Raw genomic sequence first — 25,731 nt, 5'->3', positions numbered from 1 at the left:
GAGCCGCTTCCTGTCTTCAAAGGAAGGTCTGCAATGAAAAACACGCACTTTAACACATCACACACCTTCAGTCAATCAATCAAGCAAACAGACAGACAAACAGACAGGCAGGCAGACAGACAAGCAGACAGACAGGCAGGCAGACAGACAGACAAGCAGACAGACAGGCAGGCAGACAGACAAGCAGACAGACAGGCAGACAGACAGACAAACAAGCAGACAGACAGACAGACAAACAGACAGGCAGACAGACAGTCAAGCAGACAGACAGACAAACAGACAGGCAGGCAGACAGACAAGCAGACAGACAGGCAGACAGACAAGCAGACAGACAGACAGACAGACAGACAGGCAGACAGACAGACAGGCAGACAAACAGACAGGCAGACAGACAGACAAGCAGACAGACAGGCAGACAGACAGACAAGCAGACAGACAGGCAGACAGACAGACAGACAGGCAAACAGACAAACAAACACAGACAGGCAAACAGACAGACAGACAGACAGGCAGACAGACAGACAGGCAAACAGACAGACAAACAGACAGACAGAGAGGCAGACAGACAGAGAGGCAAACAGACAGACAGACAGACAGGCAGACAGACAGGCAGACAGACAGGCAGACAGACAGAGAGGCAGACAGACAGACAGACAGGCAGGCAGACAGACAGAGAGGCAGACAGACAGACAGACAGGCAGACAGACAGACAGGCAGACAGACAGGCAGACAGACAGAGAGGCAGACAGACAGGCAGACAGACAGGCAGACAGACAGGCAGACAGACAGACAGAGAGGCAGACAGACAGACAGACAAAGACAGACAGACAGGCAGACAGACAGACAGAGAGGCAAACAGACAGACAGACAGACAGACAGGTTACTCACCCTGCCCTGTAGTGTTTCAGTGCCTTGCTGCTGGTGTTGGTCAGCTCTTTATCAAACACAGACTTCCGTCCCACTTTACCGGCTTTTCCTTTCTGACTGGCTGCTGCAGACAGACAGGTGAGCAGACAGACAGGTGGGCAGACAGACAGGTGAGCAGACAGACAGGTGAGCAGACAGACAGGTGGGCAGACAGACAGGTGGGCAGACAGACAGTGAGCAGACAGACAGGTGGGCAGACAGACAGGTGAGCAGACAGACAGGTGGGCAGACAGACAGGTGGGCAGACAGAGAGGCAAACAGGGTTAGAGATTGGTTCAGTGTGACTCACAATTACAACTAAAATGTTCAATCAGTCAATCCAAGTAATGTTGAGATGACAGTTGAGGAACGAGGCTATCCGTTATCCATTAGCATTCTCTCTCTCCCTCGTCTGTTAGCCGTTAGCATTCTCTCTCTCCCTCGTCTGTTAGCCGTTAGCATTCTCTCTCTCCCTCGTCTGTTAGCCGTTAGCATTCTCTCTCTCTTTCCTCTGTTAGCCATTAGCATTCTCTCTCTCTCTCTCCTGTTAGCCGTTAGCATTCTCTCTCTCTCTCTCCTCTGTTAGCTGTTAGCATTCTCTCTCTCTCTCCTCTGTTAGCTGTTAGCATTCTCTCTCTCTCCTCTGTTAGCCGTTAGCATTCTCTCTCTCTCTCCTCTGTTAGCCGGTAGCATTCTCTCTCTCTCTCCTGTTAGCCGTTAGCATTCTCTCTCTCTCTCTCCTCTGTTAGCTGTTAGCATTCTCTCTCTCTCTCCTCTGTTAGCATTCTCTCTCTCTCCTCTGTTAGCCGTTAGCATTCTCTCTCTCTCTCCTCTGTTAGCATTCTCTCTCTCTCCTCTGTTAGCCGTTAGCATTCTCTCTCTCCCTCGTCTGTTAGCCGTTAGCATTCTCTCTCTCTCTCCTCTGTTAGCCGTTAGCATTCTCTCTCTCTCTCCTGTTAGCCGTTAGCATTCTCTCTCTCTCTCCTCTGTTAGCTGTTAGCATTCTCTCTCTCTCCTCTGTTAGCCGTTAGCATTCTCTCTCTCTCTCCTCTGTTAGCCGTTAGCATTATCGCTCTCCTCTGTTAGCCGTTAGCATTCTCTCTCTCTCTCCTGTTAGCCGTTAGCATTCTCTCTCTCTCTCCTCTGTTAGCTGTTAGCATTCTCTCTCTCTCTCCTCTGTTAGCTGTTAGCATTCTCTCTCTCTCTCCTCTGTTAGCATTCTCTCTCTCTCCTCTGTTAGCTGTTAGCATTCTCTCTCTCTCTCCTCTGTTAGCCGTTAGCATTCTTTCTCTCTCTCCTCTGTTAGCATTCTCTCTCTCCTCTGTTAGCTGTTAGCATTCTCTCTCTCTCTCCTCTGTTAGCTGTTAGCATTCTCTCTCTCCTGTTAGCCATTAGCATTCTCTCTCTCTCTCTCTCCTCTGTTAGCTGTTAGCATTCACTCTCTCTCTCTCCTCTGTTAGCTGTTAGCATTCTCTCTCTCTCTCTCTCCTCTGTTAGCTGTTAGCATTCGCTCTCTCCTGTCGACGCTTTCTGGCACGCATCGCAGCTGAATATGGACAGGTGCACACAGCTCAGCTGAGTCTGTCATCATTTCAGTAGAATTAGGTTAAAAATATGCTGCAAATAGCTTTTTATGTTTATTCATAATTAATTTGGGCTATCAGGTATAGTGCATTCAGTACACTGCCCTGTGGCTTTTGTTAACAGACATAACTTTTCTGTAGGCTATGTAGGTTTCTGTAGGCCCTACAAAAACCTACATAGCCTACTACAGGAACCTATAGAACCTACAGTATATAGCCTATAGAAACCTATATAACCTATAGACACCTACCTACAGTATATAGCCTATAGAAACATAACCTATAGACACCTACCTATATAACCTATAGACACCTACCTATATAACCTATAGAAACCTATATTGCCTATAGAAACCTATATAACCTATATTACCCTTGTACACAGACTGAAAGTCCACACAACAGGACAAAGGACAGAGTCAGATGGAGGTGTGAGGCAGCACAGTGCGAGTTGAGAATGTGAATGTAAAGGTTAAGTTATGTTACATTTGTTGATGCCTGTAATGCTGCTCTAGCGCGACATCTAGTGGACAGACTTCTTTTTTTTTGCATGTACAGCCTTTTCTGTTGTCCCCTACATTTTGATTGATTGATTGATTGATATTTTTATTTAAGTGTCATGCACCTGGGTGCCCAGCCCATATGGGCTTACAAGACACTATATCATATTTACAATCGCCAAGATGGCTACACAACAAATCATAATATACCTTTATACAGAATCAAGAAAAGAAAAGAAAGGAGAGGGCATTTCATTGAAACATTCACTTTCCAAAGAATCAATTATACTGGGTACAATGTTCCCTGTCTTAGTCGCCAGGCATTTTCTATAAATCTGGCTAAAACAAAAATTTCCTTATCAAAAAGCCAACTCAACATATGACCTTCTGACAACCAAAACAAATCGGGATTCTTCAACTGGATTTTCTCAAATAAAGGATTTCTCAAATCATTGTATATGGGACAATGAAACACAAAATGAAATTCATCCTCCACAACACCAAGATCACAAAAAACACACAAACGCAACTCTTCAGGAACACATGTATATCTACCTACCTCAATTGCCAGTGGTAGGGTACCGCTTCTTAACTGAGCACATAGGGACCTCTGTCCTCTTTTTAGATTTGACATTACATATGGTTCAGTAAAATAATTTTCTTTAATTTGGACATAATTTCTGAGCTTTGGTTTCTTCCAAATCTCCTCCATCCATTGTTCCTTTTGAATCTGAAACAGTTGTTGTTTGACTATACTTACATTACACTGTAGATTATTCATGAAAATCGTATGTAAATCACAAAATGAAAATATTGCAGATACCTCTCTTGACCAAGGATAACTATGTGCTCTGTCCCAATTAAAGATCTTTTTGGTCACCCTATCCTCTGGCAACTGGACAAGGCGGTTCCACAAACGAGCCATTTCCTACATGTTGTGTTTTCAAAGAGGCCTTACATCACAGACTGATGACATCACAGACTGATGACATCAAAGACTGATGACATCACAGACTGAGGCAGACAATGTTGAAGTGTTGTTTGCGCTCTGACCTGTAGGCGGCTCCTCGTCCTCCGGCATCGCTCTCGCTCTCTTCGGTCGTCTCTCTCTCTTGGCCGCCCGCTCCGCAAACATCTGAGCCTTCAGGATCTCAAACTGAGCTCTGTCCTCCGCCTGGGAGAGAGACACAGAGAGAAAGGGGTAGAGAGAGAGAGAGAGAGAGAGAGAGAGAGAGAGAGAGAGAGAGAGAGAGAGACTCACGGTCAGAGAGTGTTGTTTGGGTGTTGGTCGGCCCGATGTGAAGCTGTGATATAATAAGGTTGCTGAGGTCCAGCGCCCTCTACAGGAAGCGTGTGCAAGATGCACATAAGGCGTCCAGAAAGCTCCAGAAAAGTGCTTCAGCCGGCGGCTAATCATTGAATTCTAACAGCAATCATAAAGTTTGTGTTCAGCAAGATCATCTTCACAAATGAGGACCACTTTTATGACTTTTGAAGCGTAAATGCAGATTAGATGTTAAATTAGATTAGATGTTAGATGTTTTTTAAACATGATTTTCAGAAAACGCTTCAAAAGTCATAAAAGTGGTCCTCATTTGTGAAGATGATATCTTGCTGAACACAAAGCGTAGTGTGCGCTCCATGCCAGCTCCACACAGCTTGACGGAGTAGCAGCAGCTAACAATACAAGGGCAGTGCTTAGCAAAGGCCAAACTTGAATTACTACTATTATAACAAAATATGGTAGTAACTGTAAAAACTGTAACTGTATGATTGATGTCTGTACCACAATCTGATACAACCTGACCCCTGACCTCTACTCACCCTGACCCCCGACCCCTACTCACCGTCAGTGGCTTCTTCTTTCCATCCTTCAGGAACTTGTCTCTCTTCTTCTTCCCTCTCAGAGCCAGGTCAAAGTCCTGTAGGGCCTTTGACACTGGAACAATGACACAACATGTTGCTATGCTATACAGCTAACGGTTACATGCTAACACTATGTTATACAGTAAACCTGCTAACGGTTACATGCTAACACTATGTTATACAGTAAACCTGCTAACGGTTACATGCTAACACTATGATATACAGTAAACCTGCTAACGGTTACATGCTAACACTATGTTATACAGTAAACCTGCTAACAGTTACATGCTAACACTATGTTATACAGTAAACCTGCTAACGGTCACATGCTAACACTATGTTATACAGTAAACCTGCTAACAGTTACATGCTAACACTATGTTATACAGTAAACATGCTAACAGTTACAAGCTAACAGTATGTTTTAGTATGACTGAGCATTATCTGGATATGGTATGGATATGGTGATATGAGCCCTCTTAAGATCCCCACACCTGCTTGGTGGTAAAACAGCTCTGCGCCTGGGGGGGGGGGGGGGGGGGGGGGCGGGCGACCATACAGGCACAATTGGCTCGTGTTTGCGGGAGGGAAGCCCGTTTGAGGGTATTTGTCCTGGTCGCTGCATTAGCGCCTCCTCTGGTCGGTCGGGGCGCCTGTTCAGAGGGAAGGGAACTGGTTGGAATAGCGTGATCCTCCCACGTGCTATGTCCTACCGGTGAAGCTACAGCTGTCAGGTGAAAAGAAGCGGCTGGCTACTGCTCATGTCTTGGAGGAAGCATGGTGCTAGTCTACGGCTCTCCCCAGATCAGCAGAGGGTGGAGCAGCGACCAGGGCAGCAGGGGGAATGATTGGCGAAGTACAATTGGGGAGAAAATGTGATAAAATCCCAAGGTGAGACCCAGCCTGGAGTCCTTTTGAAACAACAGACCCGAGACCCGGCCGGGTTCTCAGGTATTCTGTTGTTGTGGAAAACCTGAAGACCTGTAGTTGGTTCAAGTGCTTGTGTGTGTGTGTGTGTGTGTACTGTGTGTGTGTGTGTGTGTGTGTGTACTCTGTGTGTGTTACTCACTGCGGGTCTTCTTCCTCTCTTGTTCAGTCTGGAACCAAACTCTCTGAGTCTGCTCAGAGTCACACAGACGCTTCTGAGCCACACTGATCTACACATACACACACACACACACACACACACACACACGCACGGACGCACCCACACACAGACGCATGCAACCACCCACCCACGCACGCACGCACGCACACACACACACAGACACACACACACACACACACACACACACACACATTGGCAAACTGACCAACAAAACACCAATTTTAACTTTCACAACATTCTCCCTATTTTCAACTATTTTCTTTTGGCCAAAGTACACCAACTAGCTGCTACCTAGTTCCTACATGAAACTGCAGCTAGTAGCAGCTAGTGGGTGTAGTTTGGTCAAAAGAAAATAGTTCCTACATGAAACTGCAGCTAGTGGGTGTAGTTTGGTCAAAAGAAAATAGTTCCTACATGAAACTGCTCACACAAGGTCTGTGGATTATCTCGAGTAATCGGGTCATGCCGAAGCCGAGTTCCATTGTACTGGAGAGAGGGGAGACATCTCTACGGACCATATCTCCAAAACTCCACAACTCACACCAAAGCCATGGAGATCACTTCTTCCTTCTCAAACTACTTCCTACATGATGCTACTCTACTCTATCAAAATGTCTTAGCTGTCATTGATTGTGTTGCATAGTTGATTTCTGTACTGTTGACAAAATGTGATATTGTAAGTCGCTTTGGATAAAAACGTCCGCTAAATGACACAATGTAGATGGATAAATGGCACTACAGGTGAGAGGAAACATGTATTTTGGATTTTAGGGTGGGCTGTCCCTTTACTTGCCACTAGTCCTTTGGTGTCTGTAAAGTAACCTACCTGAGCCTCGGAGGCAGCCATCTCTCTCTCCTCTCTCTCCAGCTTCATCACAGCGTAGATGTCTTTCTCCAGTCTGGAGATATGATCCCTGAATTTCAGGATCACCTCTGAGAGAGAGACACAGAGACAGACACACACACACACACACACACACACACACAGAGCGAGACACACACACACACACACACAGAGCGAGACAGAGAGAGACACAGAGAGACACACACACACACACACACACACACAGAGCGAGACAGAGAGAGACACAGAGAGACACACACACACACAGAGCGACACAGAGCGACACACACACACACACACACACACACACACAGAGCGAGACAGAGAGAGACACACACACACACACAGAGCGAGACAGAGAGAGACACACACACACACAGAGCGACACAGAGCGACACACACACACACACACACACACACACACACACACACACACACACACACACACACACACACACACACATTGAGAGTTCATTTGAGTTAAGTTGTGGACCAGTGGTGTCATTTGTGCAACTCAATAACTGACAAACTAAATGAATTCCTGCAAAACTGTTTACAGTTTTCGGACATGCGTGAGATTATTTGCAAAATAAATCAGCATTGTTTTTGGGTGGAGTGTCCCTTTAACACTAACCAACCCCGCTGCCTGGACAGGTTTGGTGTAACGTAACGCCTCCTCTCTGCAGCCTTGCAGGACATGTATTACAAACTGCAATAGTGTTATCATCTGAAATGACATGTTTTGTTTTGGCTCTAGTCTCTAGTCTACTTTACACTGATATTTGACGTCATGATCACAACCACAGAGACAAGGCCAAAGCAGGATGTTGGCTCCGTCTTATCAGCTCTACTAAAATGTCATTACCGGAATAATAAATAATGATGTAAAATGGCCCATATCAGCTGATAATTTATATATATTTAAGCAATATAGCATGAGAGCCAGTGTGTTGTGGCAAATATATCCCGCTGATCAGTTGTTATCCCACGAGGCCGCAGGCCGAGTGGGATAACTGCTGATCAGCGGGATATATGCCACAACACACGCTGCTCGAGTGCTATATTGCTTTTATAAAACGGTTTCCAAGTATGATAATATAAATATAATAATAATACTATAAGTCCGACTGGCATGGTATTCTGATAGTCAGTTGAAACACTACTGTAAGGCGGGACCTCTAGCAAGAAGATAGACGTGCGGGTGATTTGATTGGATCGTTCTGGAGACTGAAGTTGACATTGGCCAATCCTGGCGCTTGCTGAGAAGCTGAAAGCTTTTTGCAAAGCCCGACACCAGAGCCGTATGCCGACACCAACTAACGTTACGTCTTATTTAGAAATGCGGGGTTAAGAGTGAGGGCGCGCGAGAGAGGGGTTAAGACATTAGCCCGCGTCTATTCTTGTACAAAACCAAATTTTCTGCGAAGTATTAGTAAAGTTATAAGCGAAGATCGATTCACAAGGATCTGACAGCTGTCTCCGCCATTTGTTTTTTCTACACTGTCATTTGAGGTAACCAAAGCCTTTTAGTAAGAGTTGCCATGGCAACTCAATAACCCATGGCCATGGGTTATTGGAGTGGGTTATTGGATTTATACAATGGCTGTGAACCAATCAGATTGCTTGATTTGAGAGAGCCGTTTTATAAACTGTATATATATCATGCATCCCTAGTCTGTCTGTCTGCATGTCTCTCTACCTGTAGGCAGCACTCTGGCCTTCACAGGGTTCTTGGCGCTCTTCACCACCTCCTTCAGCATCCTCCTCTCCGTCTCTCCAACAAGAGACACGGAGCGGCCGGACCGCCCCGCCCGCGCTGTGCGGCCCACACGGTGCACATAGTGCTTCGCTGTGCCAGGCATGGTGAAGTTAATCACCTGAGAGAGAGACATAGACACAGAGAGAGAGAGAGAGAGAGAGAGAGAGGGTTAGGCCAACATAGTGCTTCACTGTGCCAGGCATGGTGAAGTTAATCACCTGAGAGAGAGACATAGACACAGAGAGAGAGAGAGAGAGAGAGAGAGAGAGAGAGAGAGAGAGAGGGGGCATGGTGAAGTTAATCACCTGATTGAGAGAGAGGCAGGGTGAGAGACAGAGACGTACATTAATTTTCTTCAATTCTAATGTAGATTTTCCACTCACCGTTTTCACTCCATCAATGTCCAGACCTCTGGCTGCTACATCTGTCGCCACCAAGATGTCTATCTGGTCATCTTTAAAACGCCTGGAGAGGAGAGAAGAGAGAAGAGAGGAGAGAGGAGAGGAGAGAAGAGAGGAGAGGAGAGAAGAGAGGAGAGAAGAGAGAGGAGAGAGGAGAGGAGAGAGGAGAGAGGAGAGGAGAGAGGAGAGAGGAGAGAGGAGAGGAGAGGAGAGAGGAGAGGAGAGGAGAGAGGAGAGGAGAGAGGAGAGAGGAGAGAGGAGAGAGGAGAGAGGAGAGGAGAGAGGAGAGAGGAGAGGAGAGGAGAGAGGAGAGGAGAGAAGAGAGAGGAGAGGAGAGGAGAGGAGAGGAGAGGAGAGAGAAGAGGAGAGAAGAGAAGAGAGAGGAGAGAGGAGAGAGGAGAGAGAAGAGAGGAGAGGAGAGAAGAGAGAGGAGAGGAGAGAGGAGAGAAGAGAGAGGAGAGGAGAGAGGAGAGAGGAGAGAGGAGAGAGGAGAGGAGAGAGAAGAGAAGAGAGAGGAGAGAGGAGAGGAGAGAAGAGCACCGCACAGCGGAGCAGAGGAGAGAGTCACCAACACACACCCTGGATGTTTCATTTCAGGTAAAGCATGAGGAGAGTTTTGATTTTCTATTTACACCAGCTCAGGGAGTATGAAGGTCTTTGAATGTGGGGATATTAGTCACAAGTAGGGATGCAGACGACTAGTCGATTAAACGTTTAAAATCCCACTCCCTCACTAGTCGGCACGAGAAATACTAGTCGGTTAAACGAATAATTAAATGATCATAATAATAAACAATGTGGGCGGGAGCTGTGGCAGTAAATGAAAATATGCTTGTATGTAGGCTGTATGTATCAGATCAAACTGGCACATAACGTTAACCACTCCACCCACATTCAGCACAGGCATGTGGACGCCAGGACAGCAGGACGTGATGCTAGAACATTGCTAACGGGTTTTAGCCAGACAAGCTAACACTTCAGTAGACACACAAGATAACGCAGCTCATATGGCAATGAATGACTGTGCAAGATGCTTCCCAGTTCCCACTCAACTTTGTCGAACGCAAAGGCTTCTGAAAGTTAAATGGATTCTATTGAGCCTGAATACACGGTGCTGGGGTGAGTTGTTGATGTTTTCTGATGTGCAATAATGTTCATAAACAGCGCAAGATGTTGTGAATATTGACAATTATTACGAACGTAATTAATGGTTTCAAATGGCTCTTAAATAAAACAATTTTTTTCAGATGTTTTAACCTTATAGATTAAATTGCGTTCAGTTTTGTCTGTTTTCTTACTTATAGACTAGTCGACTAGTCTAAGTTAAACCAAATAGATTAGTCGTCAGGGAACTTAGTCGTCACCTGCACTCTAGTCACAAGCAGGCAGCAGAGGCAGCAGGCAGCGCGGAGTGCTGTAGCCGGGAGCCCATCTGCTGCTGCTGGAGCTGGGGAACACAACAGCTAACGCAGCTACAACACAACAGCTAACGGTTGTGCTAACTGACACAACACAGCAGCTAACGGTTGTGCTAACTGACACAACACAGCAGCTAACGGTTGTGCTAACTGACACAACACAACATTGCTCAGTAAACAACGGGCCCGAGCCTTCAGTCAATATAAGATTCACTATGACCGGAGGAAGCTCTCTCCGGCCGGAAAACACCAGACTAAAGTGCCGGGAAAGCCGGCTGTTAGCATAACTGACATAGCACAACAGCTACGTGTTGCAGTAGCGCTAATGTGTGTGTGTGTGTGTTAGGTGTGTGTGTACGTGTTGCGGTAGCGCTAATGTGTGTGTGTTAGGTGTGTGTGTGTACGTGTTGCGGTAGCGCTAATGTGTGTGTGTTAGGTGTGTGTGTGTACCTCAGGTTCTCCAGTCTCTGGCTCTGGCTCAGGTCTCCATGCAGCTCGCCGACCTTTAACCCCATGAGGCCCAGTAGGATGTGCAGCCGGTGGGCCTGCTTCTTAGTCTGAGTGAACAGCATCACATGGTCCTGGAAGGTCCTGGTGAGCAGAGCTGACAACAAAAACAAGATGGCGACGGTCAAAACACCAAACTCGTGTTCATGACTTCACGCAGCGTACGTCCATATTGTTATACAGTCTATGAGGCCATTTATTGCCATCGGATAGTGCTTGACCACTTGAAATTAGGGATGCACGATTATTAATTATCGGACCGATAAAGGATCGGCCGATATGGCCATTTTGCGCTGTTATTTATTATTCCGATAATGGCCTTTTTCCGATAAATCACCAGCCGATAATCAGGCTTTGTTTTTGCCTCGGAAGCGGAGCTATTGTTGTCGCACGCTTGTGACGTGACAACTGCAGTGCTGCCTGGCCAAACATGGCTGCTGTCAGTATGTTGCTGTTGTTCAGTTTCAGATTATCACACAACGCTATTGCAATTTGCAGTCCATGACCCGCACGGGTTTCTGAGGAGGGGAAACGTCTAAACTGGCATTACGTTAAACCAAACCTGGCGATGATGCGGGCGGATTTGTTTGTTGTTTACGTTAGCTGTTGTCGTTAGCGAGTGTTAGCTCACATAGCGCGGCCTACACTTCAGGCTCCCCCACTTGGCAGACAAACCGCTTGTGATCAAACAGCCCCGCAAAAGCACTTCATACTCACCGAGCTGGCGTAAACATATAGAAACATGATAGAAACTAGTGGAAACCCCTTTACCCGAAATGAAACGTCCAGGGATTGTGTCTAAAACAACCCGCTAACGTTTAGCTAACCGCGCTAGCCGGGAGTCCCACTATAAACCAAAGGGACTTTGGAGTTAAGCTAGCTACTGCAGCTGCTGGACAGAGCCATCTAAGAGAGCATATTAGGCTACATAAAAAGCATCAGTCAACATCACAGTGTCTTTTCTTTAATCTGGTGGCAGCATTTTTCAGTAAAAAGTGAAACGACACAGATGGTTTATAGTGCCTGCCCCATTCACTGGACCCAGGCTAAATTAGCGCACTTTCTCTAGACGTCTGTGTGCACCCGCATACGCTCTCCCCCATTGGAAACAACTGAAAATAGACGCCGGAGCTGATGAAAAGTCACTAGGTGGACACAGGCCCTTACCATGCCTTTTGTCATTGTGTTTTATCTACAGACTAAGCAGTCATTGGCTTTCGGTTCTATAAAAGCCTTTATTTTTATATTGACTATAATTGAGTGATTAAAACAATCATATCACAACCGTTAAAACAATCATATCAGAAGTGTTCACAGTGATGTCAGATTTGGTTAGGCCAGAGCTCTGCTCACTACATCTCAGAGTCCTGCGCGGGTCTGATTTTCAAGACCCGGTTCCGCCCGGCCCCGCGACGTGCAGTACCGACCCCGCTCCGCGAACCCGCACATATGATCAATCAGTACCGCAACCCACCCCGCCCCGCAGACATGAGACCCGTCCCCCGACCCGGAACCGCATATATATAATAACCGTTAATCTGCAGTGCAAACATTTTGTAGTGAACCAAACGAAACTGCCACCGTTTCACACGAGAGGCGAACAGCAGTCTTTCTGGCCGAGACTCGTCAGCTGATGTACGTTAATTAGCTTTTAGCAGCTGCTAGCTCACTAACCAGCTGGATAGCTCTGCTATCAGACACACAGACAGTTACAGCAAGCAAAGTGACTTACCAGCTATTTCCAATATGTCCGGTATAATCCATACTGCCTTTATGATCGCTGTTGGAGGAACGTAAATCCACGTTGGGATGAGACCTCTCTACTTTCACGCTATCCATCCATGACATGTTCTTGCCTGTTGCTATGAAAACAGCCAGTGTGTATGTTTGACTGGAAGCCAACGTTAGCCTACTATATTATCTGTCCGACTCGTATTGTCTCCAATCAATCACCTTGACCGCAGCTGAGTTTTGAATGTTTTGTGCAGTCCATATAGCGTCACACATTGCACAGTATGCGCATACTTGAAACGATGCCGGTTATGTAAACAAACTGCGAAAACGTGGACAGAAACTTTTCTCCTGTTCGAGTCAGACCAGCTGCCAGACACCCCCCCTGCCAGACACACCCCCTGCCTGCCAGACACACCCCCTGCCTCCATCTGAGTGTAACAGAAAAACACACAAGGCTCATACGTTGTCGTTGTTCCACCCGCCGCCCGTCCGCATTTATTAATTTTTACCCGCCGCCCGACCCACCAATTTACAGAAGTGTATTTTTTACCCGCCCCCCGCGTTTTTTTGCGGGTACCCGGCGGGGCCCCGCGGAACCCCGACCCGGTGCAGGACTCTGCTACATCTGCCTCAGGTGTGCATAAAATACAGGTTAACACATTCACTGCCAGCCGTTTTTTTTTTTACTGTAGGTAGCTTCTGCCAAGGTTTTTTTTTGAGGATTCTGGCTCATCTTTCAACAGCCGAGGATTATTTTCTGCTAAGATTTTGTGAACACAAAATATCTCAAAAGAACTAATAGAATGTGTGCTTTCTCTGTCTAAAAGAGTTAGTTTGTAGAGTTAGTAGTTATGTAGGCATTAGCACTTGAATACAGCATGGTTTCAGCATCTGAAAATTTAAGCTGAGAAAAATGCCTTTTTGTGAAATTCGATAGAACAGTCACTTTAACCATTCATTTTTGGCATCAGTAAGACGTCAGACATCTAAACAATAGTTTTGAACAGTAATTTCCTCCATAACAGCAGGAAACCCCCCTCTCCTTCAAACTCCTCCCTCCGTGTGTGTTCTCCTCCTGCCTCCCTGGCTCTGCAGCGGGCGTGTCACAAGCGAGTTGCTGCTGCTGCCTGTTCGCTGGCGGCCGCTCTTTGGGCGAGTCTGGATGGGCTCGCTCGTTTCTTGGGGTTTCGGTTGAGAGCTTTGATGAAGCTTTTGCGATTCTGGTCTTATTTATGCTGCGTGTTTCAAAGTGTGTTCCACCCGTAATCTATTATGCAAATTTGCAATCCCCCACCGCCAGCTCCCTGCGCGAAAGCGAAAGCGTTTTCGCCAATCCATTTTCATGAGAATGGCTTCCTCACGCGGCTGTTTTTGCTTGGCTTTCTCTCGTCTGGAGAGCACTGTCGCCACTTAGTGGGTCGGTAAAATAGATTATACACATTCAATACCTCCCATATTTTAATATGAGATGTAAAAGGGGTTGATCGACGTCCCACCGTAAAAAAAAAAAAAAAAAGATTTAAGACGAGATATCTCGTCAACGGCAGTCAACCGGTTTTTTTAAGACGAGATATCTCGTCAACGGCAGTGAACGTGTTAAGAACAAAACCAAAAAATAATAAATATATATATATATATTTTTTTTTTATTATTATAATTATCGGAATATCATATTGTTATCGGCCAGGAGAAGCAGATATTTATCGGTTGAAAAAATCCATATCGCGCATCCTTACTTGAAAGTACAGGTGTAAACACCCCCAAGACACATTGAGGACAGATTGCGATCTGATCGGCCAAACCACCTCCGGAGGTGGTCAGGGACGCATTGTAAAAAATAAAATAAAATAAAGCGAGTAATACAGCTTCATTTTATTTTATTATTGAAACGGGCCTGAACCCGGCCCGGCCCGGCCAGCTCGGAGCAATTCATTTAAAAAAAAGCCCGGCCCCAGCCCGTATTGGCCAGGCCCGAGGGGCCCGTGAGGGTACCCTCGGGTTTGCAGCTCTCTAGTACACATTGAACACAAATGCAATGTGTCCTCTCATACAGCAACTGTATGCGGATTAAGAGGACACCCGTTTTGGGTGATGGGATTGCAATTGGATTGCAATCTGATCACCCAAAACACATGTTAACGCCAGGTGTAAATGAAATCAGGCTACGGTGGTCAAGCATTATCCGATTGCAATCTGACCACAGAAAATGCGTGTTAGTGCAAGGCGTAAATGGCCTCTGTGTTTGACACAGAACAATTCAATATGCTGCTGATACAGTTGTGTATTTACCAGCGACCACAGCCTCTCTGTCGCCCTCTCTGTTCGGTCGGATTCGGATGAATTCTTGTCGGAGGAACGGAGCCACGTCCGTGTTGCTGTTAACAAAGATCCTGATTGGCTGCTTTAATGAGACCGCCGCCAGGTCTTTCACCTAGAAATACAACATGTAGAAATACAACACATAGAAATACAACACACAGATATACAACAGTTGAGTTGCTGGCCATATATGTTCTTTATGAGATCATGTTAATTACACTAAACTCTTTCATGTAAATGTGTTGTACATAATAGCCAAATTAGCTTGGTTGCTACTTGGTTGCAACGTTGAGCATTTCTCAGAATTCAAGATGGCATTTTAGCTTTGCGTGGGGATGAACGCACATGGTTAGGGTTAGCGGTTAGCTTTGCGTGGGGGTGAACAAACGTACATTCAGTTTTCTGTCGTACGTTGGCTTGATAATGACAGAATCAACTACCAATCAAATAAACGAATTTAAGAAATTAACTATTTGATTATAAAACGAAATAAATATATAGTTTTAGGCTATACAGACACTGTCTGTCTGCCTGGCGCACGCACGCACGCACATACACACACCCCCGCCCAATGTAGCATAATGTTAGATTTAACCTCTTTGGGTAAATACTGAGTTTAGCTTATTGTTCTCTAAATCAGGGAATCCCTGATAAACATAACATAACAGGGCTCGGGCTGAGAATTCTCATAAGCCTTAGGGCCCGGGCCGGGCCGGGTCGGGTCGAGTTGATTGTCTCGGGCCCGGGCCGGGTCGGGTCGGGTCGAGTTGATTGTCTCGGGCCCGGGCCGGGTCGGGCTAGGACTTAAATTTGAGGCCCGTGCAGGGCTCTAATGTGTGGGCCTACCTCCTCGGTCATGGTAGCAGAGAACAGCATGGTCTGTCTCTGGTAGGCACACAGTCTGATGATCTCCTTCATCTGCTCCTCAAAGTACTCATCCAACATCCTACACACACACACACACACACACACACACACACACACACATGCTGAGTGTGGGGGTACTATTGGCATGAGTGAGGGGGTACTATTGGCATGAGGGGGCATTATCGGCATGAGTGTGGGGGTACTATTGGCATGATTGAGGGGGTACTATACTCATGCTGAGTGAGGAGGTACTATACTCATGCTGAGTGAGGGGGTACTATACTCCTGCTGAGTGAGGGGGTACTATACTCATGCTGAGTGAGGAGGTACTATACTCATGCTGAGTGAGGAGGTACTATACTCATGCTGAGTGAGGGGGTACTATACTCATGCTGAGTGAGGAGGTACTATACTCATGCTGAGTGAGGGGGTACTATACTCATGCTGAGTGAGGAGGTACTATACTCATGCTGAGTGAGGAGGTACTATACTCCTGCTGAGTGAGGAGGTACTATACTCATGCTGAGTGAGGGGGTACTATACTCATACTGAGTGAGGAGGTACTATACTCATGCTGAGTGAGGAGGTATTATACTCATGCTGAGTGAGGAGGTACTATACTCATGCTGAGTGAGGAGGTACTATACTCATGCTGAGTGAGGAGGTACTATACTCATGCTGAGTGAGGGGGTACTATACTCATGCTGAGTGAGGAGGTACTATACTCATGCTGAGTGAGGAGGTACTATACTCCTGCTGAGTGAGGGGGTACTATACTCATGCTGAGTGAGGAGGTACTATACTCATGCTGAGTGAGGGGGTACTATACTCATGCTGAGTGAGGAGGTACTATACTCCTGCTGAGTGAGGGGGTACTATACTCATGCTGAGTGAGGAGGTACTATACTCATGCTGAGTGAGGGGGTACTATACTCATGCTGAGTGAGGAGGTACTATACTCATGCTGAGTGAGGAGGTACTATACTCCTGCTGAGTGAGACAAAAAAGGTAACTGTATTAGCAGACTTGGTCGGCCATTACATCACAGACTATAGAGTACCACAGGGATGACATATTTTTGTAGGCTAGAACTTAGCATCACCTGGTTCGCTCATCTGTAATTCAAGGCCTATGGTTAACAAACGTTTATGAAACTGAGACCTTTGTGTTCAGCAAGATAATCCTCACAAACAACAATGATATATTTTAAACGTAAATGTGAAAACGCCAAAAATCTCTATTTTCAGAAAACGCTTCAAAAATCATCAAAGTGGTGTTCATTTCTGAAGATGATCTTGCTGAACACAAAGTTCACCATTTCATAAACTACAGACCTTATTTCAGGCATCTAACCAAAATCTCCATACAAAAATCACACTACTATAATAAGGCTGTGCTCACAATTGCTCAACTGGCACGTGCGAGGCACGCTAAAAATGAGCATGTGAAGCGTGCAATATTTCTAGTGGCATTGACTTCCAGACCAGGGGCCCGGGCGATGCTAACTTCTGGCTTTTAGGACTCATTCGTGCGGCGCTCAGTGCAGACAGGACGCAGCGTTATGGAACGCGGGCGACAGGCAGACTGGTACCTGTCTGCCTCGTCCAGTATGAGGATCTCGATGTTTGACAGTGTGAAAGTGGGCGTGTTGTGAAGATGGTCGATCAGACGACCAGGTGTTGCGATCAGAACGTCAGGCCCCGCCCTCAACGCCGCTTCCTGAGACTTCAGGTCCAACCCACCTACAGACAGATAGGCAGACAGACAGGCTAGTTAATAAGTGCTAGCGTTAGCATCGCTAGTTCGCAGCAGCATCGGTAACGTTAGCTAGCGCTCAGCTTTAACAAGCTAGCAGGATACATAGAAAACCCTCATCCAAACCCTTGTTTACACATGCGGGTTGTTTCAAGCGTTAAGCAAGTGTAAACACAGCTATCGGATATGGGTCACTGTTTTGATAGAGCTTTCTAGCAAAGGGCACTAATTTACCTTAGTTGGGGATTTAATAATTACTTAATATGAGCGTATGTTAGCTAGGTTAGCTAGCAGCGTAACAGTCATCACTTTTAAAAAGTGCTTAAACAGGCGGTCACAAAAATCAGATCTAGACAAAAAACCTGAAGTGGGCATCAAGACCTGCAGTGTAAAGACAGCCTAATACATTTTTACATCAAAATGAGCACTATGTGGGGTTTTAAACGCAGGTAAACGTGTGTTAAAGGCTAAAAATAGGCCATTAACATTGCCTCCTGACCCATTGATGTTACCCCAGAGCGTGCGCTTCAGCCGACACTTAAACCAGTAGATTGTCATGATATTGTTTGTAGCGATGTCATGATACTAGAATTTCTACTTCGATACCGATACCCAGGAAAATATCGATACTCGATACCATTTTCGATACCACGGGAAGGGGGGATGATGACACATCAAGAAGCATAAAAATAAAGTTAGACAGATGGACGGACAGACGCACACTTCTCCACAATCTAGACCTGATAACACTTTGAACTTAAGACAGCAGATTAGCCCTGCTCTAACCATCAGAACACGTTTAGCTTGTTGAAGCAACAGATACCCACACACTGAGGGACAAATCAGTGATTTTTCATTAAAAGAAAGCACTGATGGTATCAACACTGTTGCAAATGAGTATTGTATCCATTTCAAATTTTTTGTATTGATACTTTCGATACTATCGATACCTGTTGTAAATGAGTATTGTATCCGATTCAAATTTTCAGTATTGATACTTTTCGATACTATCGATACTTTTGACAACCCTAATTGTTTCCAATACATTAGACTTTCAAGAATATAAGTTAATAAAATCCACCACGAATACTGAATGAATAGATTTCAGTATGTTAGCTGGGAATGCGCTCTGCTACCACCGAAAACACAGCTATAAACTGAGCAGTTTGCTCACACGGCTGGCTGAGCACCGTCAGGTCAGTTTGCTCACACGGCTGAGCACCGTCAGGTCAGTTTGCTCACACGGCTGAGCACCGTCAGGTCAGTTTGCTCACACGGCTGAGCACCGTCAGGTCAGTTTGCTCACACGGCTGAGCACCGTCAGGTCAGTTTGCTCACACGGCTGAGCACCGTCAGGTCAGTTTGCTCACACGGCTGAGCGCCGTCAGGTCAGCCAGAATTAAACGGAAAATGTCATCCACAGCGCACACAAAGTACATTTCAGTGAGCTTCAGTCAGCTTGTACATACAGGAGCGTGACCCCATTGAACTTGTATTTGTTTATGCACAACTTTCCAGAGCTACTATGAGGAACAGCAGCATGGATTGTGCTGAGAGAGAACTCATCAATCAACATCTTCATTGTTAAGTAGCAGATAGGGCTAGGCTTTAAAAAAATGTGAACTGTCCCTTTAAGTGTCTGATAGGTCAGTCTTACCGACAGACAGGCAGGTCGTGATGGAGGTGAACTGGGCCAGCTGGCGGGCCACAGAGTGGACCTGGATCCCCAGCTCTCTGGTGGGAACCAAAACCAGAACCCGGCTCACCTGGGACTCCCTGGGCTTATAAACCAAACGCTCCAACACCGGCAACATGAAGGCTGCTGTCTTCCCTGAGGAGAGATGAAGAAAGGAGAACAGGAGAGGAAGGAGAGAGGAGGAGAGCGAGGAGGAGATATGAAGAGATATGAGAGGAGGAGATCAGAAAGGAGAGGACAGAGGAGAGGAGAGAAGAAAGGAGAGGAGAGGAGAGGAGAGAGATATTGTTAGTAGTAGGTAGGCTCGCAGCGGTGTGACAATAATAATAAACTCAGCGGTGTTACGGTGAAAAGTTTATTTATTCAGGTGTGGTCGTCGCATTGCAGCGGGCCTGTTTATATAAAGGTTACTGCTCTCTGAACAAGCTAGCTGTGTATCGTCACTGCTGTTACTTCATACAAACAAACCTGGTGAATTCACTTGAACACAATGGGCTCACACTAGGGCTGAAAATAGGAACAAATGTTTGGTTTCTCATTTGGCTCTGTGGCTCAGAGTAAACTGTCTGTACTTGTTGTTCGAATGGGCATTTGTTAATAGGATAGGACCAGTAGAACCATGGAAAGCAGTGGAACCGTTAAAACCAGTAGAACCTACCTGTCCCAGTAGCAGCACAGGCACACAGGTCCTTCCCTAGCAGCCCTACAGGCACACAGGCCTGCTGGATGGGAGTCGGCTGCTTGAAGCCCAGAGCGCTGATCGCCTGATCAATCAATCAATATTCACATTATTATCGACAAGAATAACACAAATAACAATGACATGTTCAAACAGTATGTATGGTCATTTTGCCTTGTACGATTCATAATGCCAAAATTCCCATAATGTACAATAATTTGGCTATTTAGTGATACTTAGAATGAGTAGTTGTAATCAGTCTATATGGATCCTCCATCTCATGTAACATCTTTCCAGCCAATCATCATGCTGCTCGTTATGATGACCAACGTGATGTGAAGGTGAGTCATCACCGCAGGGAGGCTAGGCTTTTTTCTAGACGTTACAATGCAACCGGTAACATTCTAGAATTCTGGCAATATAGAATATTTACCGGCCCAATCAAAATGCATTGAAAAAAGATAGATGTAATAATTTCTTAAATACATAACATATTTTTAGCAAACGAAATCTTCATTTTAAATAATTCTTGTTGCAGTTTATTTCAAAATAATGATCAAACTATTTTCACTGCCGCACAGCGCTCCTTAAAGGAACACTCTGCCCATTTTCAACCAGCTTTGTATCATTAGAACATCAGTAGTATATCAGAAAACTGTAAACTGTTTTGAAGTCTGTCATTTAATTTGACATCACACCAGTGACATCACTGGTCCACACTAACTCAAATTAATAACTCAATAACTCAAATCAACTCTCAATAACTGTCAAACTAGATGAATGACTTCAAAACCGTCATCTAGTTTGACAGTTATTGAGAGTTGATTTGAGTTAATTATTAATTTGAGTTACTGTGGACCAGTGATGTCACTGGTCCACACTTTAACACTCAATAACTGTCAAATTAAATGACAGACTTCAAAACAGTTTACAGTTTTCTGATATACTACTGATGTTCTAATGATACAAAGCTGGTTGAAAATGGGCGGAGTGTTCCTTTAATCAATTCATTAATTTGGTTCGGGGGTTTGAATTTACAGGCCCGTTAAGAACTAAAATTTAAACAGCAATAAAAACAAAAAACAAACGCTATGATCCAATCATCCAACAAATGTATTTTATTATACTGTAGTGAATGAACTCTTCACAAACTTTGTGAACTGAACAGTTTGTCATATTCCCGTTTATTTTCGGCCACTCTGAAGCACTAGAATAAACACCATACCATACTATGCTGCTGCTTTGAAGCCATAGATGCAGCCTATTTTATAGGCCTGGCCTATGCTCTTAACAAACTTTGCGAACTGAGCAAGTTTTTACAACAATAAATGAAAACAAATAGCAGCATTGTTCTTGTTAATTAGGCCGAAGTCAAGAAAGACAATGGCGGGCTCTCTTTGCATTAGGGGTGCGAGACACAGACGCCCAGACATGGCCGACGCTGATTACTCGCCTTGCTGTGTCTGCCCTCCAAGACAACCACTGACCTTCAGGATGGGTCTGGACAGGTTCATGTCCTGGAACGTCAGCTTGTTGTCGTAGTTTGAGGCGTCTTCATGGAACGACTCCGGAGCCTACGCACGCACGCACGCGCGCGCGCACACACACACACACACACACACACACACACACACACACACACTGCTGTTACCATAGCATAGCCCGATGATATCGGCCACCCAACCTGAGGATAGTTCAAGTCAAGTTAACTTAAGTTAAGTTAAAGTCGAGCTGAACCCAAAAATGATTTTTCTTTTCTTTTAGTTCAAATACCTGGGTATTCAGTGCACCTATTTAATAATGTATGCAAACAAAATCACAAAAATCAAATTTCTTTAGTTTTTCACTTTTTCACATCAAAAGGTCATTTTTCAAGATTTCATTGATAACAGTAATTTACAGTTTGCTGACGTCACCTAGTACTATCAAATTCCTACCCCATTTCAACCAATCATATCACGACATGCAGCTGTCAATCAAATCTTCATTTGAGGATAATTTTCTCTTCCAAATGAAGGGGAAAATGGCGCCTAGTGCCTGTCATCTGGCAGAGTTTCTAGCCCATAAACTAACTACGGTACTAACTTGAGCAATTATGTAAACTAAATCAAACGGTAATGTCTAAGAATGCAAAGAAATGTAACTGGCTCGTTAAAACACGCATTCCAGGAATATTATTTATATTTATAACGATAATGGCGCGCGCCTCCGAGCCTGACAGCCTCCCTGGCTGTCAGTGGTCGTCTCTCGGAGATTCCAGGCGGGCGGGCAGCACCCATGCATCGGATTGTCCGCTCGCTCCGCGCGAAGCAGCCTGGCACTCCGCGGATCCCACTCGCGTAGCACGACAACACGCTGAATCCCACCCGATTTGGGGGTGGAACACGCCAGGATTGGCCGATGCCAAAGCCAGTCGACAGAATTGTCAAATCAAATAATCGACACAGTATATGGTCCGCCTCTCAATTTGTTTTCAGTCTGAAACGGACTCAGATGCACGTGACGAACGGATTCACCTCGACTTTAAAGTGATAATACGGAAGATTTCAGTTTTCTTGTCTCTGACAACACCTATGGGCATGAGCAGTAATTGCAAATGAGATCCACACAGTGGCGCATATGTGACGTGAAGGTTTTTTTTCTTCTTCTTCTTAACACATTCAGTGCCAAGGACGTCTGTGGACGTCCTAAAAAAAAGTAACGAGGAGTGCCAAGGACGTCTGTGGACGTCCTAAAATCATAATTCATATTATTCCATAATTCTGCTGTTTAAGGTCGTACCTAGCCAGTGAGCATGAATCCCTTCAAGGGATCACACGGCGCCACCTTAAACATCGTCACAGGAGCTGCTCCACCCACCTCAGATCCTTTACTTTGTACAGGAGACAGCGGAGAAAGTGGAAACCGATGCATGCTTTCTGCCAGAGCCGTATATATTGCTCTGTCTACAGCGGACAGTGGGCTCGGCTGCATCCGCGCTCACAACTGAGCTCTTATGCTTCTATCTATCTCCACACGATTTCCTAGAAAGCCAGCATCCGAAGCCGAACGGCCAAGCCTTTTCGTTCAGTCGCGTTTGCCAGCGCGCATCATTTCCTTCTTGATGGGCGCTGGGATCTGTCCGGGGCAAAAACGAGAAAACAAACTCTGTGCGTGTGGGAGGAGCCCGCAGCTCAGAGGTGGAGAGGGGAGAGGGGGGAGGGGGGGGGGGGGGGGGGGAGAGGGGTGTGTGGCACACAGGCTTCACAGAAACCACACCACACGCCACCACATCAGAAAACACCAGCCAGAGTCAGTGAATGTGCTCGAAATTAGAGTGCAAAAGGTATTCATAAAAGGGCCTATATCTTGGAAAGTAAAAAAAAACGACAGAAAACCCTTGAAAGTGCACTTTTTTGAGAGGCTGTAATTTCATAATGGAACTGTCTAGAAACAAAATTTCTTCTTTGGAAGAAGCAGGAGTGTTCAATGTTTCATTAAAGTCCAGCCCTGTCAATATAGCCCTAATAGAAAAAATTCTATAGCTGTTTTCAACTGAATGGAAGTGAATCTGGCACAGGCTCCAGACAATTTTACTGAAGCGCTGTGGCACTGAATGTGTTAATACATTCAAATTGGCCAGTGGGGGCAGTAATGCAACGCTTGGATGCCAACCGCACACACATCTCAAAAGAAGAAGAACTTGGTCAGCGGTGCTCATGGATCCCACTGGAGATCGCTATGACACGTGGGCGGCTGGGCGGGGTGTGTGTGTGTGTGTGTGTGTGAGAGATTTGAGCTGTCAAAAGGGAACTAAAGGCTCGCTCCTGGCCAATCCTGGTGCTTCACTGCTGCGTAGGCGGGCACAGGGTGTGTTCTGCCCAAATCTCCAGTGGGATCATAATAACGTGGAAACAACAGCAACTTGCTCCGACTCCGCCTACCCTCGCTGGTGTGTGCTGGGTGATGCGAAACACATCAAGAACTGTGCGCTGCTTGTGATATCTTTTGTTTTTTTAGTTTGGGGGCGGGGAAAGTGTCGCCACAGACACAAGCTCATAAATGTTCCAATACAGAGAGATGCAAGGCTTTCATCAATAGGCCATGGGCTCAATCATCACTGTGTTCACTCAGTTGAGGATATATACTGTAGTGTCTTTACAGACATTTATTTACTGTAGTGTCTTTACAGACATTTATTTACTGTAGTGTCTTTACAGACATTTATTTACATGAAGATCTTCCGTATTATCACTTTAAATGATGTAGGACAAACAGAACAGATCATATTAACAGAGACCTCTCCTTTTCCTCACCTCCTCCGCTTGCCTCTTCCTCCCTCTTCGCTCTTTCTCCCTCAGGGTGTCTGTGAACAAACAGTCTGTTAGTGCAGGAACAGTAAAGTTAACACAGTCTGTTAGTGCAGGAACAGTAAAGTTATCAGTCTGTTAGTGCAGGAACAGTAAAGTTAACACAGTCTGTTAGTGCAGGAACAGTAAAGTTAACACAGTCTGTTAGTGCAGGAACAGTAAAGTTATCAGTCTGTTAGTGCAGGAACAGTAAAGTTATCAGTCTGTTAGTGCAGGAACAGTAAAGTTAACACAGTCTGTTAGTGCAGGAACAGTAAAGTTAACACAGTCTGTTAGTGCAGGAACAGTAAAGTTATCAGTCTGTTAGTGCAGGAACAGTAAAGTTAACAGTCTGTTAGTGCAGGAACAGTAAAGTTAACACAGTCTGTTAGTGCAGGAACAGTAAAGTTAACAGTCTGTTAGTGCAGGAACAGTAAAGTTATCAGTCTGTTAGTGCAGGAACAGTAAAGTTAACAGTCTGTTAGTGCAGGAACAGTAAAGTTATCAGTCTGTTAGTGCAGGAACAGTAAAGTTAACACAGTCTGTTAGCAGACAATTGGACTCGAGTCATAGGGACTCGGACTCGAGTCGCAAATTTGACCACTTCCGACTCGACTCGGACTTGGAAGGTAAATACTTGAAACTCGACTCGGACTTGGAAGAAAATGACTCGTAACTCGACTCGGACTTGTGACAAGATCAGCCGAGTGCACCAGCTGGGCGTACGCCTAGGTTTACACGCTACGTCCGATGTAGAACTCAAAGTTACGACTAACTTAATTTTATGACTAGTGCGCCCTGTATGCGCTGCGTCTGTGTATGGAGCAGGCGTAAAATTTACACCCAAAATGCGTAGCTACTCACTGACAGCTGTCTCATCTTGATCTGCGCGTGATGCGGCCGGAATCTTCTCCAAAAATATCGATCGATATGTTCTGTAAAATAGACGTTTTGGGCGCAGGACCTCCGCTCGTCGGCGGGTTTTTAAAAGCTTTTGCGTCAGAAGATCTTTCAATTTCTTCCTGACTTCGTCAACTGCCCGCAGTGCGCAGTCTGCCATCGCATTCAGTACTGATTGCACTTGTGATCAAACGGCTTGTGTTGGCGCTGTTAAATTGAGCTGTGAGAACGTTTCTATGCTTTGAATACAACTCTATAAGTTTGAGCTGAGTTGAAGCTGTCCGTCAGCTGTCTCGAGCTCGTCTGAGAGAAGTGTGTTGCTTGGCAACAAGCACGTATTAACGTGAACGCGCACGTCTGCAGCCTAAATAATCTCTGCCTTGTCATTTTTTCTAACCTGTGACTCGACTCGAGACGACTTGAAATAACATTGTGACTTGACTTGACTTGACTTGCCGACAAAAGGAAAGACTTGGGACTTGCTTGAGACTCGGGACCAATTGACTTGAGACTCGCTTGGGACTCGGATCAGAGGGACTTGGACAATTGTCTGTCTGTTAG

At 45.5% G+C, this 25,731-nt stretch overlaps 1 protein-coding gene across 1 annotated transcript in view; it reads right to left on the bottom strand.

Annotated features, from left to right (window-relative positions):
• Window positions 1–884: 884 nt before the first annotated feature.
• Window positions 885–25,731, bottom strand: part of ddx27 (DEAD (Asp-Glu-Ala-Asp) box polypeptide 27) — a gene marked incomplete at its 3' end in the record, with an annotated part of 31,927 nt that continues 7,080 nt past the window's right edge. Inside the window, exons 6-20 of the mRNA XM_083656304.1 lie at window positions 24,238–24,287; window positions 21,430–21,516; window positions 19,922–20,027; window positions 19,225–19,398; window positions 17,404–17,554; window positions 15,792–15,891; window positions 14,916–15,057; window positions 10,836–10,989; window positions 8,950–9,031; window positions 8,507–8,684; window positions 6,790–6,896; window positions 5,925–6,012; window positions 4,837–4,928; window positions 4,043–4,163; window positions 885–991 (exon numbers count right to left, since the gene is read on the bottom strand). Of these exons, the coding sequence (XP_083512430.1) occupies window positions 885–991; window positions 4,043–4,163; window positions 4,837–4,928; window positions 5,925–6,012; window positions 6,790–6,896; window positions 8,507–8,684; window positions 8,950–9,031; window positions 10,836–10,989; window positions 14,916–15,057; window positions 15,792–15,891; window positions 17,404–17,554; window positions 19,225–19,398; window positions 19,922–20,027; window positions 21,430–21,516; window positions 24,238–24,287 (1,739 nt within the window). The remainder of the gene's footprint in view (window positions 992–4,042; window positions 4,164–4,836; window positions 4,929–5,924; window positions 6,013–6,789; window positions 6,897–8,506; window positions 8,685–8,949; window positions 9,032–10,835; window positions 10,990–14,915; window positions 15,058–15,791; window positions 15,892–17,403; window positions 17,555–19,224; window positions 19,399–19,921; window positions 20,028–21,429; window positions 21,517–24,237; window positions 24,288–25,731) is intronic.

The sequence above is a fragment of the Poromitra crassiceps genome, assembly GCF_964638095.1.
Source record: "Poromitra crassiceps genome assembly, chromosome: 19".
Classification (NCBI taxonomy): Eukaryota; Metazoa; Chordata; class Actinopteri; order Beryciformes; family Melamphaidae; genus Poromitra; species Poromitra crassiceps.
The sequence above is the reverse complement of the archived record's forward strand: the minus strand, read 5'-3'. Positions and strand labels throughout refer to the sequence as shown.